The sequence below is a fragment of the Glandiceps talaboti genome, chromosome 2, assembly GCF_964340395.1.
Source record: "Glandiceps talaboti chromosome 2, keGlaTala1.1, whole genome shotgun sequence".
In the NCBI taxonomy this organism is placed as follows: Eukaryota; Metazoa; Hemichordata; class Enteropneusta; family Spengelidae; genus Glandiceps; species Glandiceps talaboti.
Genome location: NC_135550.1, coordinates 28135425 through 28158700, shown reverse-complemented (window position 1 = coordinate 28158700; position 23276 = coordinate 28135425). Strand labels below are relative to the sequence as shown.

The 23276-nt window shown below is 32.8% G+C and overlaps 1 protein-coding gene across 3 annotated transcripts in view; it reads left to right on the top strand.

Moving 5' to 3' along the window:
• Positions 1–23276, top strand: part of LOC144453780 (regulator of G-protein signaling 7-like) — a 115573-nt gene that overhangs the window by 83241 nt on the left and 9056 nt on the right. For all 3 annotated transcript variants that reach the window (XM_078145136.1, XM_078145135.1, XM_078145134.1), the window contains exons 3-12: positions 11119–11166; positions 12820–12978; positions 13965–14029; positions 16110–16186; positions 16984–17140; positions 18977–19066; positions 19522–19583; positions 20181–20294; positions 21348–21479; positions 22435–22509. In XM_078145136.1, coding sequence (XP_078001262.1) covers positions 11119–11166; positions 12820–12978; positions 13965–14029; positions 16110–16186; positions 16984–17140; positions 18977–19066; positions 19522–19583; positions 20181–20294; positions 21348–21479; positions 22435–22509 — 979 coding nt within the window. The remainder of the gene's footprint in view (positions 1–11118; positions 11167–12819; positions 12979–13964; positions 14030–16109; positions 16187–16983; positions 17141–18976; positions 19067–19521; positions 19584–20180; positions 20295–21347; positions 21480–22434; positions 22510–23276) is intronic.

The following is a 23276-nucleotide window of genomic DNA, read 5'->3' as shown; positions in this document are numbered from 1 at the left end:
CCCATTGCGAGATTAAACTTTCTCTTCAAATCTAATAGTCATCTCTGTGAGATGTACTAATGAATATTTGTCAAAAATGGCATAAGTTGACCATCAAAAGCTCTTGGAGACAGTTGTAAATTTAAATTTCTTTGTAGTCTATTCAAAGATATGTGTTTTGGTTGAATTTACTTTTAAAAGAGTTTGGATGGGACTTCTTCTCTCTGCTTTTTAGCCCCAACAAGCTCATCCTGGAAGGGGCTATAGTCTGAATGATCCATGTCTGTCCATCCGTGTGCGCATCCGTTCATCTTCAGCCATACATTTGTATCTCAGATACCCACAGCTCAATTTCAGAAATTTCAGTAACCATAATAGAGTATACATATATGCGTGTCACTTAATTTCAAAATCCTGACCTTTAAGACAAAATGGCGGCCATATTTGTCCAAAAAAAATACACATTTTTGCTCATTTAAGTGTCACCCCCACATTATTGATTGTGATTTCTAATGAGACCTTGCTCATTGACCTTGACCATTATTCTCAGGGTCAAATAGCCAAACGGTGTCTTTCTGCCATAACTCAATAGTTGTGCCTACTTTGATATTGTCAGAGGTATTAAAGCTTGCTTTCCACATATTAACCTTTTCAATACCAGAGACGCTATTCAAGTGTACACCCACAGTAATTCAGCTCTTTGACCTTGACCTTGACCTTGATGTTCAATAATCTTCGAAGATTTGTTTACAGGGTCACCATTCAAATTCTTCATCCATAATATCAGAGTAACCTTTCTGATTAGACACTGACCCATCTTGCCTTTCATTTTCAAGGTCAATTAGCAATTTACTCCATATATTTGAAGCTTTCCTTGTATAGATACATTTAAAGTGTATGCATCCATACTTTGAGAGATGGGCCACATTTATGTTAAAAACTAACCTTTGGTCTAAGTATAGTTATGTTAGTTTTCTGATATATATATATATATATATATATATATATATATATATATATATATATATATATATATATATATATATATATATATATATATATATATATATATATATATATATATATATATATATATATATATATATATAAGTGTGTTAAAAAATTCACTTCACCTTATGTTTGCATAGACATTGGTGTGTATTATCTTATAAACTTAAGAGTTGTAGGACCATATCTGAGAGACCAACTATTAACAGCACATTAGTGTTGGGAGCTATGTCTTCAAATTTCGAAAACTTGTTTGAGATATTTTGGATGTTTATTCTGATATCTAATTTTGTGCTGATCATGGGACTCGATCTGATTACTTCACCTGAATTCTAGAAGCACTGTTCACTGAATAATAAAAAATAAAAAAATAAATCAAGTATTAAGTGGTATGGTGTTTAATTACTTCAGTTCTCATCCGAAAATTAGTATTTTTGGTATGTAGATTTCACATTATGTGTGAAATTAAAGTTCCTTTTGGAAGAGGTGTTCTTGTTTTTCTAGGTCATTAAATTCAAGCTTTGTATAAAACATGACTTATTAACTACTGTATCTGTGGCATTCATTTGACATTGTAACAGCTGTGTAACAGTGTCTTGAAATATCAGACCAAGGGAGGTATGCTTGGAATGGATTGACCCATGTTAAAAATACTCACAAGATGTTACTGAATCAGGTTGAAGGTTAAGTTGAGAGTGTCATGTAGTTGACCTTACAGCAACCTACTAGTTATTCAATACCTGACCTCATTGGTATTGCATACCAAGAAATTTATTTATTAAGCCACTGCAGAAATGTTCTTAAAACCATGTTATGCATAGCCTGATGTTCCTAATCAGTAATTTGATTTGTGGTATGATCCAGACAAATATGTCTGGGTTTGCTTCCTGTATGTGTTTACAAACTCTTCTAGTTTACGGCATACTTTAATGTGAAATTTGATGAGTGTAATCACACAGCTGACATTACACAATAATAATGGTTAAAAGATTACATGAAAATTAATGTCTAGGGAATACATAAACAATATATTCATAGTTTGACAATCTCATCTACTATTTCATTAAATAGGTCAACCCACGTCATGTCAGTTGAGCATTGATTTGGTTAGAAATATTACTCTAAAGATTGACAAGGAATTGGATGAAAATCTTTCAATCTGATACTTATTACCAGGTAATGAATTTAGCTGAACAACATGGATCATTCTTGATAGAAGATAGAGATTGATTTGACGTTGCTGATACATAAAGTTCAGTTCATACCAAGGCCTGTAGTTTTGGGTTTCATTAATATATCACCATTTGTAAGGTGTATTATACTCAGTAATTACTTAATGTACCTTGAAAGTTCTTTGACTCCTTCTTTATTGATAAGAGTTAAAATTCAACAAACTAGAGGAAAATGAAACAAATGGAAAACATCAGTAATGTTTTATAGAAAAAAAAGGGGATTACAATGTACATGTACTTTCTTGATATATGCTGTTGATAAGATAATATATGGTAGCATGTACAGCTGAAGTAATCTGTAGAGAAGATTTTCTACAATAATCCGAAATTGCAAAATTCATTGGAGTGGAAGTAGTGTATTAGCAGATCGAGATCATGTTATGTACATGTCAATTGGTGAAATTTAAAATATTGCTTGAATGAAGGGTGATTTTAATTTTGTGTCCTCCAAAAAACTTAGAGCAAGCAAGATTAATAGAGATGGTATTAAAACAAATGTTCATTTACATGTACTTTTACATTTATGTTGCTATAAAACAAAATGAATTAATGTGACTTTTGCAATATGGGTGATCTTATCCTCAATATACAAGTTCTGACAAAAGTGTCTTATTAAGTCAAAATGAAGTGCTGAGCGTATTGGGTCTGATAGTTGTCATAGAGTTACAATGCTGAAAGACATTGTGAAAGGTATAATAATTATCTAATGATATATAATGTTTGCATATTATGGGCCCAAAACGTTTTTATGATAACTATACCCATAACAGTTAAATACATTCATGTCTGACTCGGTTAATACTAGAATCAAGGTAGGAAATGAAATGAATATATCATGACTTGGACCATTCTTGCAAGAAAGCTCATGCTTCTTGTGTGATTCATTGAAAAATAACAAAAATTCTTGTCTGTGTGTCTTGGACGGTGCCATAAAAGAGCATGAAGAAACAGCAGTGGACTAATAGCCAGGAATGACTCTGAAATCATAATGTGAGTCCTATCAACCTTAACGACACAAACGCAGTGACTGCATGACTGAACAAAAAAACAATTAATAATTGATGTCACAGACAACATCACAGTCTTTTTTAATATCCCTAGCAACAAAGATAATCGCCATAACAACCACAACATTCATAAAATGCTTATCTGATATTAATATTAATGAATAATTGTAATAATTAAATGATATATAATAGCTAGTTATAACACTCCCATGTACCATATTTTGATACTGGAAATAAAGTACAAGAAATGCAAAGAAAAATAAAAAACAAATCCTATTGAATTGTATAACTGATAAAGACTGTCATTGCTACCACTGTTACAACATGATAAGATCAAAGCCTAATAGGAAAAGCTTGTTCCAAGTTTGTGAAGAGCAATCACAGAGATAGAGTTTATTTAAGGACGTCACCTTATGTCATGCTAAGGTGACATGTTTCTGTCTGGCTGAGGTGGTACATGGATTTTCTTTTACTCAGAAAGTAGGACAAACCAGACTGAGCATATTTACTTGAATGCAGTCTCTGTTTAATCAGTAGATATGACATGCTGAGATGTTCCTGTAAAAATAAACAAAAAGACAGAAAGCAGGGCAGATCAGCACATTTACCTGACCCCAGTCTGTCTAAACAGTCTTAGACATGCTGGGATGATCCTGTAAAAATAAACTAAATGGTGTGGTTATCTAAGATAAAGCTTTCCTTGTGTACTAGCTTTTACTAGTAGGAGTTTGACACCAGTACAAGTCTTATTTTGATGTTTTACAACTTACAAAATCATTAGAGGCAAGTTTAGATTTTGGTGGACATTTCAATGAATACACATTGAAATTCAAACCTAAGCAATTTTGTGTCAATGAATGTTCTCACGAAATCCTTTCCCTGAAGATGAGTACTCATTCTTGCAACCTTTTCTCACAGGAATATATGATTCAGTCATGAACAGACTTATCAGAAAGTGTGCATTGTTTCCATATAGTTTTCTCTGGTAAACTGATCAGTATTTTGGTTGTGTATCTTTGAAACTTATTTTACTTCAAAGTATGAACCTGCTTGATGCATAGGTATAGTTATTCAGCTATATCAATGGTTGGCTGCATACAAATGATGTCTTGTATTCCATGGCTACGATGCGAATGCAATTTAGATTAATGCATCCCTTGCAGCAGTGACTGATGGAATGAGATATAGGAATTGAAGAAGCTATTGAAAACATCAATTGATAGCTCTTCAGTCGAATTTCTTAAGACATTGACATAAAATCAGGGACTCTTCAAATTGACAGGCCAGGCAGCTCTGTTGGTGTTGCATTGAAGATGAAACAATCCCTGGCAAATATTTAACACTCAGATATTAATTATTTAATTCGTGGAGCATGAGAACTTCAAATGGTATTTTATTTGATTATCTTTCAAGCTCAAGTATTATCTCTCTTTCCCTGTCCTCCTCATTTGAGGACTTCAAATGAATTTAGGTATAATAGCTAGTATTCATGGAATAATTTGGGAATGTTTGTCCAAGCTTTCAGTAAAATATAGACAAATAAAACACAAAGAAGAAAAACCTAATTTAGATAATGCCAAAGTCATATTTTAGTGTGTATTTAAAGTTATATGGTTTTTTTCACACTTAATTCCATTGAGTATTAAGTCTAAATATAGAATTTTAAGACAAAATAATGTAATAAAGATTTTGAAAACTATGTATGTAGTTAAAATTTCTAGCATTCTCACTTAGTTTAATATGCATATAGATTTTAGTGGCTTGGGGTGTTTTTTCAAACCCAAAAATAGTTTTAATTGACAAAGGCAAGGGGTACTCTGATGTGTGTATCAAAAATGCTTGAAATTATGAAATTATAACTTCATATAAAAAGTGCCATTTCAGGAGAGTTTGTCAACTTTTTTTCATTCCTGTTCTTGTAGTCATGCAGGTAATATGATTTTTGTAAACATCACTTTGCTACTTGGGTATACATTGTTTCAGTATGTACCTGGTTGATGCTCAATATTTGATGACAGACTTTGACAACTATTAAACATGTTCTGTATGTAGATGTTGATGTTTGTTTTCCTACAACTTTAAGATATACTCCTTTTCTCAGCTTTCTTTGCAGTGAATATTGTCCCTAATAAAATAATAGACTTGACAAGCATGAAGCCACTACTCCAAAGAGATCCTAGCTCATGTAGCCTCTCTCAAGTAAAGGAATTTCTCATGAGATTGTCACATTTTGTCAATAAGTAAATTCCCACCTATAGAAATGGCCTAAAGCTGCAAAGTACTTTCCTGTGATAAGATCTATAGCAGTGAAAGCAAGATAGAATTTATTGATGGAATTGTGAACACTGTAAAAGGAATGCTAGAATAAGATGAACAGCTCTCCAAAGACTGCATGCAAATCAGGACAATAAAGGGATCTAAATTTGAGAGAGAGAGAGAGAGAGAGAGAGAGAGAGAGAGAGAGAGAGAGAGAGAGAGAGAGAGAGAGAGAGAGAGAGAGAGAGAGAGAGAGAGAGAGAGAGAGAGAGAGAGAGAGAGAGAGAGAGAGAGAGACAGACAGACAGACAGACAGAGAGACAGAGAGAGAGAGAGAGAGAGACAGAGAGAGAGAGAGAGACAGAGAGACAGAGAGAGAGACAGAGAGACAGAGAGAGAGAGAGAGAGAGCGAGAGACAGAGACAGAGACAGAGACAGACAGACAGACAGACAGACAGACAGACAGACAGACAGACAGACAGAGAAAGACAGATAGACAGACAGACAGACAGATGACATCATTGGTGCATGTTTCTGTATATGTATACGGTGCTCCTATTTGTACCATATTGGTAGGCAGGTCATACTGACCAAAATATGAGTACAGCTTGTAGAATCAAAATTGTGATAGCGTAAAGATTTTAAATGTTAACAGCTCTAGGTGTAATCAATTTCAAATGTACATGTATACAATGTATATGGTTTGTATTTTTATGTTTCTGTATACAAGTGTATTCATTTCAAGTCTATAGATAAAGACTAGCAGTTTCTCTGATGAGTGCACGTCTTTGACTCTGGAATACCCCGCGGTACTTCTAACTCCAAGGTGTATTTTTTCATAAAATTTAAAATGCAGGACATGGAATTGTTGATCAAACATTGGAAAGTTTCTTCCTAGCCATATGGCTTTGCTTTGTATCATGTCGGGGTTGGATATATTAGTTATTCAGAGAACTTAGTCTTATTAGAATGCTATAAGCACGTTAACAACAATAACTTCAATAGAATTTTTACTAAAATGCAAAGTCTCAATACTAAACATCATTATTGTAGTAACTACTGGTAGATATTTATTTATATGTACTGTTAGCCTGTAATATAATTATTGTATCAAATGTGAAAAACACTGGATGTCAAAACTTGACAATGTGTTAATTTGAAATTAGTATTCAGTATTATCATGCAAAATAACATCTTCAGGAGGTAACTGCACTCTGTGCTATTCTCAAGGGAACACTCGAACTCAACCTATATGTTGTTCTGAGACATGTATAAGTCTGAATTGTGAATTATGTATGTTTTCATCAGACCTGTACGTGTTTCTGGCCATGAACATAATGCAGATGAGATGTTGAATTCAGCCTTAGTAGCAGTAATACACTACCCTGTTGTATGATGGCAGTAATATATATGTAGCACAGATTCCACTGTAATACCCTTCTTAATCAGGAAGAAGGTTGAACAGTAACGTCAAAGGTTACCTGTTCTTTAGCACTATATAACTGAACTGAAGTGCTATAGGCATTGTGAAATGTCTGTCTGATTGTGTGAAAATGTGACTGTGTGTCTCTGCCTGTGTGATTATGACTTTAAAGTCAAATTAAAACAGCTGGGCAGCATTGTTGCTGCTGTATTAGGTTGGGATGTAGTCTTGCTGCCAGACCCGTGACTATCGTCCCTAATATTGTTATGTATGCCGAGCAGCTTAGCTGTGAGAAGAAAGGGACTAGTCCCTCTCTTCCTGCAGCTGTGCCGCTTGGCATACTAAGCTTAGGGACGGTAGTCATGAATCTGGCAGCGAGACTAGTTTGAATGCTACTTGATTCATCACCAACGATGTCAGAAAATGCTACATTTTGTATTTTGGGTAAAAAACTTAAACAAAAAAAAACTATTGACTGTAGTGTATAATTTGATGTGAATGTTCTTTGGGAGGCCTATAGATCAAGACTTTTCCAAGATTAATGATCCCATTGTTTATATACAAATTGAATGTGTATGTTGGTACAAGGCAGACTGGTCAGAAATGCAGTGGGGATGGTTCTGAAGATGTGTAGATGAAGCATTGTTCATACACTCATGTGATGATATACAAATTTGGTCTTTAAAAATGTCGTTTTCAGTCAAGAATCTTAGGCTTGAAAAGTAGTTGGCAGATTGGAGTGATGTGTAAAGGGGATCTTCCTATTAATGTCCACATGGTAAATGGTTAAATACAAGCTGACATGACATGGAAATTAAGTTTTCAAAAATCACAAATTTGGAAGTACTAGGAAAATTTGTTTGTAAATGTGTGTGGGATATGTTCCTTTGGTTCAGCTGACCAAAAACATACAAATTAGCTTTAAAAAGATATTTTCGGTAGGAAGATTTAAATCTTCAAAAAAACTTCAAAGTTGGCAAATTGGGTTAAATAATGCTCCTTGTGGTATCAAGACATGATATGATTATAATTTCATCATGTGCAATTCTGAGTTAATTTTGTTCATAAATAGAATATAGTCAATATAGGTACAATACCATTATGATAATCTTATTTGTAACACTTGAACTAATTGAAGATTCAGTATAGTACTTTTAGGTAAAATGTGTCTCACTTTCCGTTTGTTTTGAAGTGTAAATGAGTTTTAAAAAACACATGGCTGTTTGCCATGGTACTCCATGGGGATGTTACTTTGAATGTGTCTGAAATATAGTCTAGGCCAAGTGATTGGATCCTTGATATAGGCTGTAGAAATTGGGTCGATAAATAATCTTTGCGTTCAAAATACATGAAGCTAAACTGTTGATCTGATTGGTATTACATTACATTGCGATGCTCGATGGTGTTTCTGTATTTAAACAATATGTAAAACAACAACTTTTGGTCGAATTACTTCAACTTGATAGATCTTGTATTTGGTAAGGATGTATGGTAGGTGTCAAGAGACAAAGTGAGGGAAGACCATAGATTCCATTGTATGGAAAACTGTTGAATACTTTGATAAAAAAATAACTTTCACTCAAAAACTGATTGATTGATGCGATTTTTGATAGAGATTTTCCTCAGGGATTTGTAGTGGTATATATATAAATGTACTTGACAATGTGTATAGCAAGGGATATTACTAATAGATACTTTGTATACAAATTTATAAAATTTAGGTTGAATTCTAATATCAGGAAATTTGTGTAATACACTGCTAGGGCTTCAAAATCCAATTGAGAATTTTGTTAATCAAAATCATGGATTACGATTGATAAAGTGATGAAACAAATTTTAAAAAGTGTACCAGATTCCCATTTTGAAAAAAAAATCATTTACTGTCTATCTCGCACAAGCAATTAAGTGAAGAGAAAATAATGTATATTTACCTTTAATTTGGTTAAAGTTGGCAAGAAATATTGATAGCTTGCTGTGTGTTTCAAGGCTCATTAAACTTTATCATAAAGTGTGTAATGTGAAATGGACATCATGTGGTCAAACTATACCTTTGACGGCATTGTAACAATTCAAAAATCTATTTTTAGGGATTCACATGTACCAAGAGTCTCTATGTTGTAAATGGATATTGCAGTGTTTGAACAATGAAAAGTAGGAAACATAACATACTAATAATTTGCAAATAGTTGTTAACAGATTGTTTGACTTGATCTCATAAATGTAGCTCCCTCTTCTGTGTACTTTATAGATCCTGCACTGTTGAGCAGTTGAGGATAATATGTGACATTTATCACAATAAAAATAAAATATATTATTATTTGACAGATAATGTGTGAATCAAATTGTTACTTATCACTTTTATCACTTCAATTATCACTTGGTTATGCCGCCATGTTATAGGTATAAGTTAGCAATACAATGTACATGTATATATATATATTTGGGATACACTATTCTGGATGCCAACGTGGTCTCTAAAGATCTCTAATCCGCGTCTGGTCAAAGTCCTTCAATCAGCACTAAATGTTGTTCATCCAATCAGTGAACCCCAACTGTTATAGTGATGTAAACAGCGTATAAGTAATACCCTGAGCTGACAAATATACCATATACTTGGACAAATGTATCTGTTGCCCCAATAAACACAAACTTTAATATGAGGGACTTTGTTATTGGTTAGAATTTTGTGTTTGATTATTATAAAGAAAGACATGATGTTAATGACTGTGTGGATGGCTGTTGATGAATTTCCAATTGTATCTCATGCATCTCAGGACTTCTAAAGAAACGACTTTGACTATACTGTGAGTGGAGGTGTAAATCGTAATGATTCCATAAAGGGACAAGACTAGGGATACATGTACATGGCACTATTTTTGTGGAAGTGCATGTATATGAAAAGCTCATTAGACTTTGTTTGTACTGAAATACTAGTTAACATAATATACACTGTAGTATATAAATATATATTGAATATATTGAATGACATAGTCTGTTAGCTTTTAAAAATTCCCATATTGAGTGATGTATATATTATATCTGGATGTCAGTATCTAACTATGATTGAGGATGCTGTAGAAACTGTACTGTATTTGGAGTGTTATATATTATATATTATATAAAGTTGCTTTCCATACCTTAGAAATCTACAAAGTTTAGGATGTTTCCATTAAAAATGAAAATGAAATGAAATTTACATATTCTTACTTACAGTTAGTCAGTCATACATATAGGTACATGAATTTGATGATAACTTATGTGGCTAATTAGTTTTTTGAGGGGAACCATTATTCTTATTTATTCTACTACGTATATTACAATGTTTTTCACCCTAACCCACTATATACGGCATGTTGGAATAGAAGATGACACTTATATTGATTGTGATTATAACTTTGCTGAACTGACTCCCCCCCCCTCCACCCACTGCCATCATATTTATGTAATTTAGAATTGTTGCAGAAGGCAGTACATACATTATATTGTAACTTATGATAACAATTAGCCATAAATCTTAAGTATTAAGTGATTTGGTGCCAACTGTAGTGTGATTACACCATTGTTTATCAAACCAGCTCCATTTACACACTACTATATACAACATTTGTACAAGCTACTTTCTGGCGATAAGAGACAAAATTACCCTTATAAATGCAGCATTGATCTGTTTGAGACCAACTCTAGGTAATTGACCACTAATCTGGAAAATTTACATAAAACTTAATAATTTTCATTTGATGAATTCTGTCATTTGTACTGTTTCTAATTAAAAAGAGAGAGTATATTAATATATGTGAAGTAGCTTTGAATGACAGTACTGTGATTAAACATTTTGCACAAGAGCATTGTATATTAATGCCATTCACCCTTTTCTATATACATAAGCTGAACTCTGAAACCATTTGTCTACTGTCTGCACTGTGACGCAGTGGAGGAGGTTAATAGCTTAACATTCATGACAAAAAAAAGTTGTGATGGATTTATTCATCTGTAGTAATTGAATATACAGAAATGGCTTGTATTTAAGTTTCACACTAAAGTGAGCTTTTTCAGGACGATATGCATTCATTCTTTTAATAACTGAAGTATAAAGTTCAGTAGTGCTAGAGGCATGGTGTAGTGTAATTCTGTCTGTCTATGTATATAATGTGCAATATAAATGTTGTAATATGCACATAGTACTAACTATGTGTGTATATCTGTTGTCTTACAGGTGCAGATTTAGTGCAGTGGTTTATAAAGAATTTAGACATTGAACAAAGTAAGTAACCATACAGTAAACACATATGTTCTTTTTGTTTAGTACTTTAGAGTGAGTGTTTATGTATGTATGTGGGAGAGATGTCATTGCCTTGTTTGCAATTGGTTCCACACTTGTCTTCACTGACCCTCAGCAATTGATGTTGGGAGGGTTAGAACAGCTACAATATCTCCAAGTTGTGTTATCTGCATTAAACAGTAAAGTATAAAATATTTATGAAAAGTTAAAAATAACGGACCATTAATGATCTGCCCTTTTCTACATCCCTGTCCAGACCGTTAATGATCTGCCCTTTTCTACATCCCTGCCCAGATCATCAAAGATCTACCCTTTTCTACATCCCTGTCCAGACCATTAATGATCTGCCCTTTTCTACATCCCTGTCCAGACCATCAAAGATCTACCCTTTTCTACATCCCTGTCCAGACCGTTAATGATCTACCTTTTTCTACATCCCTGTCCAGACCGTTAATGATCTACCTTTTTCTACATCCCTGTCCAGACCATTAATGATCTGCCCTTTTCTACATCCCTGTCAAGACCGTCAGTGATCTACCCTTTTCTACATCCCTGTCAAGACCGTCAGTGATCTACCCTTTTCTACATCGCTGTCCAGACCGTTAATTATCTGCCCTTTTCTATATCCCTGTCCAGACCATTAGATCATGTAACATCTTCCAAATAATTTCCTACCATTTTCTACAACCCTGTCCAGACCGTTCAACCATGTGAAATCTTACTGAGAAATTGATACAGGGGGGTTTCACACACTTCCAAGTAATGGTCTATCCATTTGTACATCCCTGTCCAGACCATTAGACAATGTGAAATCATACAGATAGATTGATACAGGGGACTTTCATACACTTCTAAGTAATGGTCTATCCATTTCTACATCCCTACATAGTCATTACACAGTTCACAATTATTTCTTTGAGTAATTGGTATAATGAGATCTCACCATAATGAAAAATCTCCATTAAAATTGACTGTACTATTTTGAGGCTGTGTTTAGAAATAACCAACATTCAATATAAATAGGAAAAAGCTGCTAAATATACAGTTTGTTGATTAACGATAAGGTTTGTTGGAATTACTGTTTAAGGGAATGATGAATGTGTGGATATTGAATTTCAACAATGTTATTTATAGTTTGTACAAATTTCTGCCTGGTAATTAATGGTAAATTGTCAGCGAAGGTATCAATGGCATTCTCCATTTCCAGACCTACAGGAGATATTTTATTGTGTGACGTCAGTCAGTCATTTCATTGCTTCAACTCCAGAGGTCTTTCACCCTTTTGTAAAGTGCTTGTTGCATTCTCAACGTGTATTCAAATAGATTCATCAAAAGTAATATGTTAAATTATGGGTTATTCCAAATATGCAGCAAGAGGTCAGACAAGGATGTAATTTTTTTTTGAAATTATGAGAACTATTGAAATGAAATTCCTTGCAAGATAACATGCTAGTCAAATTAAAATCAATAAATTATACTTGAATGAAAAATTATTGATTGGGAACATAACAAAGTCATAGAGAGGTAGTTGGTATAGTTAGCTATAAATATGTGATATGCGTCTGTCAAAGTATACTGTTTAAATTTATGTCATTCAGTGATGCTTTGATTGTTTGTTTGTTTCATTTTCTACAGCTGAAGCACTCCATCTAGGATCACTAGTCTCAGCACATGGGTATTTTTTTCCAATAACTGACCATGTCCTAACATTGAAAGATGACAATACGTTCTATAGATTTCAGACACCTTATTTCTGGCCTTCAAATCATTGGGAACCAGAAAACACAGACTATGGTAAGTCTAATCCATGCTGTTGTGAGTGACTATTTCATATTTTCTTTCCTCTAGCAGTATGATACAATACATTATTCAGAAATTTACCCAAGATTGACCGCATCAGTGCTTTCTTACATGACTTTTCTTTCTTCTTGTCTATTTTAAGATTTATCAAACAGACTTTGTGGCATGTGTTTTTTTTTTTATCAATGAATACTTCCAATATTAGGAGGAATGAAGATATTGATTTGAGTATCATGTACCTGAATACATATAGTATTACTAGTATATTTTTAACACCAATGTTCCGAGTAATTGGTCCAAACAGTCAATTTCCTGCTACCATGGGCACAATGTGATAATATCTTCAATGATCACATTTTGAACAGTCTTGTAATTTTGATACTACACAACCATATTATACTGCCAAAATATATTATACATCATGCTCTGCTATGTATAGGGACTGATAGGAAGTATACATTGACACTTTGCCTTTTATGTGGCTGAAACTACCAACAACCCCATATCTAAAGTTTCTTACATGGCAGTTAGCCCCTGAGTATTTTGCACATACACAACTGTCCAATGCAAACCTATTAATTCATTCATCGATCATATTTGAGAACTGACATTTTGACCCAGTGCCAATAGAACCTTGCATAAGACAAACATTACATGTACTTTTAAAAGAAGGGCATTCAGGAATAATCAGGAATATTACCTTTTATTTACTTTGTACATATTATTGAAATTTGAATATATTATTCAATGAAATTTGAAAAAAGTTTTCAGTATTTACACATATTCATGAAATTGAAACTATTTTTGCATGTTTGGCCTATATCTATGTCTCTTATTTCCACTGTGTATTCTATATCATGTCTTTGATTTATCTTTTTCTTTGATATAATTTGTACAGCCACAAATTGTGGTTGAAAACTAACAGTACTTCTTACTTGTCTCTATATCATTGTCATTTTCTTCTATCACCATGACAACAGCTGTCTATCTTTGTAAAAGAACTATGCAAAATAAATCCAGATTGGAACTTGCAGATTATGAAGCAGTAAGTCACTCTTTGTGTGCACATAACATAATGTCTCATTTCATTGGCATCCACATTGTTTGTGCTTTTATGCAAACATGCAAAGCAGAGCACTTGCTGTAGTTACAATGGTCTGAAAGCATTGCTGAATTAGCTTACTTTAACTTGTAGTTCACTTGCATGATGAACATGTATTAATTTAAAGCTCTTGAGGTTCCCAGTTAAAGTAAGTGATGGCAAAAGGAAGCTTATATTGCCATAATGGCATAAATAACAATTTTGCAGTCTCACACATGACCAATATTATTATTAACACGTGCCTTGTGACTTGCACTAAGTTTATTCATCCATTCAATAACTTTATTTATCTGAAATGGGAAATTCAATTAAGCAAAGTATCTACACAACATAAAAAAGAGACAATGTTTTGGAACAGCACTAATTAATAGTTGATAACAAAACTTAACACTCCTATAAACATGTATTCAATTTTTTATAAAAGCTGTACAACCAATGGAATAAAAGGGTTCTTTGAGTAGAGTGTAAAATTGCTCAAATTGAATTTTTATATGAAATTGGACTTAAAAATTTAAGCAGTGATTTATTTCAGTTCTAGCCAAACCTCCTACTATGTACTCTTACTGGATTGAGATAATGTTATGTCTGAAAAAAATCATATTTAAAAAAAAATTTAGGATTATCAGTCAGTTCTTTGTAAATTCATCAAGAATCTGGCAAATTGTTGTTTTCCTTCTCATATGGCCTATACCCATTTGTTATATATTTTTTACTAAGATGTATGAAATACCATACTGTAATAATTGTACATCAATTGTACATACATGTGTTAGTCGTTGTATAACTAAATAATAAAGAGGTCTTGATAGGGAAAATATTAAGATATTAAAATTGAATCAGTTATGAAACAGAATAATGTCTATGCTATCTCTAGTCACAATAATATCATGTAGTTAGGACACCTTTCAAAACAAAACAAAGTAATCATACCATGGGTACATTTTTATATACAACTTTTGTTTTAAAAAAAACTCACTAAAAAGACACTGGGATATTTAATCAAGAAGCTTAGGCTAAGCTGCTGGGCCAAGGAAAGATGTCTTGATGTAATCTATGATGCGCAGTTTGGGTGGAAAATGTACTTCGGCCCAAATCTGCTGAGTATATTTATTTGGTATTTTTTATTTATCAATATAAGGTCTAAAAGAAAATATTAATAGCAAGGTAATAGCATACATTATGGCTGTAAACAGTGATATTTTGTCACGAATTGTAACTCAAAAATTTCTTCATAGATTTGTCCCATGTATAATGGGATATTCATGAATAAGAAATTATTCAAACCAAGATACTGTGCTCCATGATCACTTTTGCCTTTTGAGTCTAAAATATGATAGTTCAGTGAAAAAAATTAAAAACTCAAAAGAAATGCCTGTCATAGTGGTGTTATATAAAGAGGTAGTTTCCATAGGTCTGTTTACAATATAAAGATGGAAGGCAAGAGTGTTTTTACCAAATTATTACCCCATATGTACTTCACATCTGATTTAATATTTTTCTATGATAGTTTGATATAAAAGTTTGCCAGATTATAATGGAGTAAAAATCAGATTGGTGACTATATTGTATTAAATTAAATCTACAACTTTCATAATTACATATTCAACCAATAGTTTAGGAATGCATGATATGTTTTTTTTATGTCTATGTTGTAGACAAAGTGTTGTGGTTTTTGTAGTGCTCTTTCTCACTACACCCATGGTGTATATTGTTTGTAACAGTACCACTTTCCTTTCTGAATGTAAAATGTTTATTTAGAATGATTTTTCAGTTATTCACATACACACTTTATTTATCTTCTCCCATGTAATTGCAGTGTTTTTTTTTACCAATGATGTACAATGTACTGTTCACTTTGTCCCATCATTATTAATTACAACATGTCTTTCCTGTCAATTTTTGGTTTTCAAAACATGTTTTGAGTCTTATTTCAGGTACTGCTATATGACTATTGAAGTTTTTATGTGATAACCTTGTACATTTCCGCCTTAGTAAAATCACCCCATTTATTTTTTAAATGCAGGAAAATCTTGCAAGACTTCAAAGAATGTTTTCAAGGAAATGGGAATTCATCTTTATGCAAGCAGAAGCTCAGGCCAAGTAAGTATATTTTATAGTCTGCAGATCAACTGTCACAAGATGTCATGACATTAAGCTTTTCACTTGAACCCATTTGTAAATGACAAAGGTTACTTTAACTTGTACGGTAGTCGTTTTCATAATTATCATTGCATTGAAAAGCTATATACATCATGTGACAGGCCTAAGGTGACCATATGGTGGGTGTGTGTAAAGTTATATATGTATACGGTATGTCAAATAAGTCTTTGTTGCTTAATTTGACTATGTGGGTGGAGGTAATTCTGATACCCTAGGTGAGTAGGATGCAACTCTGAAATTATATGACTGTATTGTACTAATCCCTATGGCCTGAATATGGATTTTGTGAAGGTGGGTTGTATTTAACTGTTGGGCTTGAAAAGGTATGCGAATTTAGGATTGCTGGTCCACAAAAGTCACATTCAGGGTATGTGAACTGTATGATTGTTCCACAAACTGACATTTATTTACACCTGTCTTTGTGTGACATGCAGATAAGAAGGAAAACAATGATCTTATATTGGATTTATTAGACTTAAAAGTGTATCTTTGAAACAATAACAAAAAAGCAAATTGTTAAATTTAAATTGATATTTCTGAATAATAAAATCAATATCCCAGACTATGACAAGCTATGCTATGGCAAGTACATGGAATGTGAAGTATTACCTCACTGCACTCTGGATGCCTTCTTTCCTATAGCATCACACTGTCATATGAATCGACATAAAGTTAAAATGCTGGTCTCCATAAAATGATAGACTTAATAAGTGATCATGGAATATTTACTCTACTAGAGTTGATAAGAAGAGGGACAAGATGGAGAGGAAAGTATTAGACAGTCAAGAGAGAGCATTTTGGGATGTACATAGACCAGTACCAGGGTGTGTCAACACAACAGAAATGGACATTAAGAAAGCCTGTCGACTTAATAAACCACTGAAAACAAAGAAAGTAAGTAGAAGTTACTGTCAAAAGACTCTCTTGCACTTACCCTTGTTCTCTTTCATTCTCACTGTTGCTCTCCCTTACCCCAGTGTCACTCTGGCTCTCCTTTACCCCAGTGTTACTCTGGCACTGGAAGTGGCTTATTATTTTCTCATTTTTTGAGAGCAATTATGAGAATAGAAAATATTACAACAGAAATCAATGTGAATCATCAGAATTCTTTCATAAAGATGAATAGTTAGATTCAAATGACTGAGCTATTGACCTGAATTCAATTCAGCAATGAAATAAAATGTAGAATAGTTATCTAAAAGTTGAATGTGATTCAATCAAAAGAAATAGAGCTCACCTGCCTGTTTCTATTGATCTCTGCTCAATTGTCCAAAGTAATAGTAAGAGTATACATCATTTGTTGGATTCAAGAAATTCATCTATTTTTCATATGAAGTAGAAGTGATTTCATAAATTTATATGTCAGCTTAGTAATGTTGAAATTCATAAAAAAATAAACTCAATTGACAAAACAAAAAATTGCAATGAAAATTTCAAAAAGTGTATCATATATATTGCTTCAAAAATTCAAAATTTACTTTTGTTTTCATTTTCCAATAGTGTGTGTTGATATATTTATCATTTATAGTTGACCAGGAAATCTCAGCCAGGGTCCACTTTTTGGATATGATATTATCAGTATTATGAATATTAAAAATTAAGTAGCCTTTAGCAATTTGAAAGTCGTATGTATCTAGGTTGTTTCCAATCCATCATGTTGAAGTATCACATAATCTTGCAGCTTTTCAAAATTTCTTTCAATGTCTTAAGTGATACAAGAACACCCTGAAGCAAATTGTTGTATCTAGACAAATCCATACATTTAGGTGTCAGCTCTATCTTGTTCTGTGAAGTTATTATCTAGCAAATCATGACATTAACAAAGACATCTAGCTGTAGCACACACCTACTAGGATGGAACAGCATTGGTCATGATCACTATTCTAAGTAATATTAGCTTATCTTTCAAATTGTACCATGATCAATTTTAGATATCTGGCAGAAAATTGTAAGTCTTTTTGGGTCTCCATTCTGAATCATTGTTTTACTTATATTCAAATGATCATATTAAAGATTTAGGTACATATAAGGAATTAATCCAGACATGAATACAGCTTGTTTTATAAAGTATGCTATTACACCAAATGTTGTGTTGTACTTGGTGTTTGTAGGGGAATATTTGTACCCACACATTGTTCAGTCATGTGAGTTGTGTACTTCAAGTTGGTATTTTTTTGTTTACAATTATAACTTATAATGACACATTACCAGTTTTTGAACATTAAAGATTTCATCCATAGTCTTTGGTATTCCCTTCAATGTCCAGGTATCCAGGTATCATCCTAGAACATTACATACTTTACAATGTGCATATCCTTCATAAACTATACTCCAGGGGCCCTAAATGAGTATAGCCTTGTCTAAGCAGCAAGCTGGTGCAGCTCTGCTGAAATTGTAATTTCTCCCCTGGTAATCTTTTCACAAGATAAGATGGCAAGCCTGGAAGACATTCAAGTGACATTCTACTCCAGGGTGTAATTAGTTCATTGATTTTTGCTGTACTTTCAACTTTGTCACTTAGTTCTTAGAAACAAAGTCAAAGACAGAAAAGAGATTTCAGATCTCAATACTGATACATGCTGCATGGGTCTATGGCTGTATACCTTATGAAAATGTATACAATGTAATAAATACATGTACTATACTGTAGATATTGACAATAGATGACAAACCTTGGAGAGGCTGCCATGATTCCATAACCTAAAAGAATATGTTTTCTTTCCTAAAAAGCAAATGGCATATAATGTACCTGGAGGAAGAATAAGTCCAAGCGTGTCAGAATCAGATCTACGCACACCAATAGAGGAACTACAGTCACAGGTATACTACATGTATCTAGAATCACTCTTCAAGATGGATTTATATGGACTTTACTGTTTATTTGCCCTTCTAGTTCTCTAATGTATCACAGCTTTATTGAAAGTATTTATGAACAGTATGTAGGTTTGTAAAATTCATTGTATTATACTGAATGGTGCAACGTCTACATGTGTATTATCCTTACTAAGGATTATGGGTTATATTAAAAGGGGGCACTATAACTTTTACCAATTTTACAACTGTAAGTTGTTGTGACTTTCATAATCTCTCAAAATTACAAAAAGATAAATTCTGAATATATAAGTGGAAACGTGGAACAATTTCTCTCGTACAAATTATATGGTTTTCAGGCCAAGTGAACCGTAGACAAGAAGCTTTGCAAATTTGTAAAACAAAGGAAGACATTGAAATAGAATGTAAAAATTAAATTTAATCATTTTTTATGTTTCTTCCAGATTGAAAGTTATAAGAGAAGACTGGACAGAAGGAAATATAAACTATCAAAAATTGCTGATCTGTGAGTAGAATACTTTGTAGTCATGTCAAACATTCAATATTTTTATCTCATATAGAGTGCCTCTTTGTTATGTAAGTACTTTCCACATATCCTCAGAATACAAGTACAGATATTGCTATAGGAATAGTATCTGTTAAAGTCCATATGACAATATCAGTCATTTTAGAGGTTACAGTGATAATGATGAAAGAAACTTAATGTGAAGCAGGACGACTCTATTTACATTTTTTTTTTTGCTTCACATGAGATCATGGTTGTGATTGTAATATTCAACTTCAAAAGAAATGATGGTATTTTGATATGGTCAAACTTCTGGAGGTTTTGTGATACTGTAGTTTGTAGAAAGAGTCTGCTGACAAAGATCTGAGAGGTTTACATTTTTAAAGTTTTAAATATAATGATTCCCAACAGTTATTTTTGGGAGAAGGAATTGATTGTTTATCATATTTGTTCCAAAATCCAAGTCAGTATCAATCATGTTAATTTTTAGTCCCAACAGATATAAATGATTGAGAATTGTAATTTTCAGCAAAGATGCTTGTCATTATTTTGATGGCAAATATGTAACTTGATGACTTGGATGTATTTGATTTGTAGGTTAATAACATCATGTCAACAGTATGCAGAGTATGATGCTATTATAACGGCTCCAGAGCCGTCCAATCCATGGATATCAGATGATACCACTCTATGGGACTTATCAAAAACAATGTAAGTTTATGAACAATGTTACACTACTTTTTGGTGACTTTGATATAATAACTTTCAATCACTGATAAATTTTGCTAAATGAAATTGAAATAGCCACCACCTTTTCAGTTTTCTAGAATATTTCCAAAGCTCAGCAAACTCACAGCTCAGAAGCCATTTTGAATTGAGTTAAATTGTAGAAATATTTTATGATGATTGCATCTGAATGTTTTGAGGAGACCCTAACACAATTAGATCCTCTGTAATGATTGGCAGTTGCTTCATTTTTTAAGTACCAACAAAGTTAAGAGACCTTAGGTACACAGTTTCATTATCATATGTATTATTTGATTGGCCTTGTTATCTTATTGCATAGATGGGATAACAAACTTTAGAATGTCACCAGGACAGACGCGTACGAGCTCCTATCATATGTCATGTCATGTCATACCATACCATGCCATACCATACCATGCCATACCATACCATACCATACCATACTATACCATACCATATCATATATCATATCATACCTCATATCACATCATATGTCATATTTCACATATCATATATCATCATCATATCATATCATATCATATTGTATCATCATATCTCATATCATATCATATCATATATATCTTATATTATCATATCATTATATAGATATATATCATATATCCATATCATATATCAATATATTTTTGATCCCTTTTAAGAAGAAAATGTTGGTATTTATGATTTGATAGTTATTTGTTTCAACTCAACGTTGTAAACCACTGGCCTCTTTATGGCACCGTCACTTATTTCGTTGCTTCAGCAGAAATATGTACTCAGGCTTGTGAGAATGTTTCAACTGTATATGAAACTTGTGAAAAAGATAAATATCTTTCAGAAAGATAATATTGTGGCTCACATAAGATAAAATGTATGTTCATGATAATATGCAGTGACGTGTGTCATCAATAATTGAACATGCATGATAGATTTCATCATATGACTAGAAGACTTGGTGAATAAACATCAAAGAAACAAAGACTAAGAGTTTGTTTGTTTGTATATTTTCATGCATACTAGGAGTTTGAGGGATGTTCCTATCTGGAGAGTAAAAAGGTGGGGATTCTCTCTGGATGAACTCTTGATGGATGGTCTTGGTAGAGAACAGTTTGGCAAATTTTTAGCCAAGGAATTCAGTGATGAGAATCTCAGGTAATTTTACACATTGTTATAAAATAACTACAAATGCCCAGTAATTTAAATGCCCCCCCCCCCCCCTCTCAAAACGTAAAAAAAAAAAAAAAGATAAAGCAATATACTACTGACAAAATAAACTTCATAGAAACCAAGGATTGCCATTAATCAAATCCATCGTCTGTTTATTGATATTTTAAATCAAACTATTAAATAAATATTGTAGACTGCTCTTCCAGTTATTGTCTTACTGCTGATAAATAATTACTCAGTTATCCACTGATTTGGTTGAGATCTCTCCTGCTTTGTTTACTTTGAAATGGTTGTTTTCTTTGTATGGTGAAGAAAAGATTGATAAGCCTACATTTTGAATGATTTTAATTGAAGAGTTAATCATCTTGTTTTTCTATTTGATGGTAATCAGGACATGATGGGGATCATTAACGATAATGTATTTCACCATATTGCTCCTAGGTTAGATTACTAGTAGTGACACAACAAATGCAGCAATGTTAGTATGCCATGCAGCAATTAGATCATTTGTAGATGTCTTGGTACAAGAAAAGAATTGAAAAATACAACAGTTTTAATATGTGTACTCTTGACCCTGATTTGTGATGACAAAGATTTATGTATGATACTTTCCGTTAACTGTTGTCTTACAAGATGCTACTATAGTGCTTCCTTGGATTAAGCCACTATCTTAAATTATCATATCTGTACATACTGGAAATTATTACTGGGTGAGTCACTGGTCGAAACTGAGGAGCATAATACATTCATTATTTTTTGCAATCAGAGGTATAAATTAAAACAAATTAAAACAGATGGAATCTTTGACTAGTTTCACACCTTAGCAGGCCTTTTTAAGAAGTGTTCATTGAATTCTAAAACAAGGGTTTTTTTTAAATTTTGAAAACTATATTTCTAGATTGAAACAAGACTTTAATGTTATGAAATTTTCTTTCTTCAGATTTTGGGTAGCTGGTGGAGAACTTCGAAGCACTTCCCTTAGTCAGGTGCCAGATAAAGTGCAAGAGATATATGAGTGAGTGAAAACTAGATTTTGATTATTCCTTCCATCATGTGTTTTTAGTGTCACAATATCATATAATCTATGCTGTGTGCTGCCAATATTAATGACGCAAACATTTGTATGCCAATTATCAATCAATCAGCCAGTCAGTCAAAAACAGTTAGTCTGACTCCTTTACAAGTGTTCAAAGGTGCAGAACAAGTAACCAAGTAGGGTTGTCTAAAATGCCCCTGTCTTTATAATGTTTTTTCCTAAATTTATCAAGAGTGGAAGGGTGACAAAGTTCTAACTGGTAGACTGTTCCATAACTGCAGGGCGGCCCCTGAAAATGTGCATTCACTATACAATTTCAGTTTACACTGAGGGATGTGCAGTAATCTTTTATCATTGCTGGTCGCTGGTTTAGTGCAAATCAGATGCAATGTATAACCAAGCACAAAGTAGCACTAGCTGAGTTTATAAGCTTTTATACTCAAGTGACAAGACTTAAAATAATAAAACTACATTCCAGTGTAATGTTAACATCAATGCATGTCTTCTTTAACATTACAATTGACTTCTGGCATTGTTAGAACAGTTGATTGCATAGTAGAGATTACCTGAACATTTTTTGATACATATGAGAAATTACGTCATTGCATCATTTATTAGTTATATCTAAATACCAGGTTTTAGTTCAGTGAATTGTAAGTGATGATTAAGTATGCTTCAGTATTAAAGTTAGTACAATATTGTAAGTTCCTTTTAAATATGGCGCAAAAACTATGCCCAAATACTTA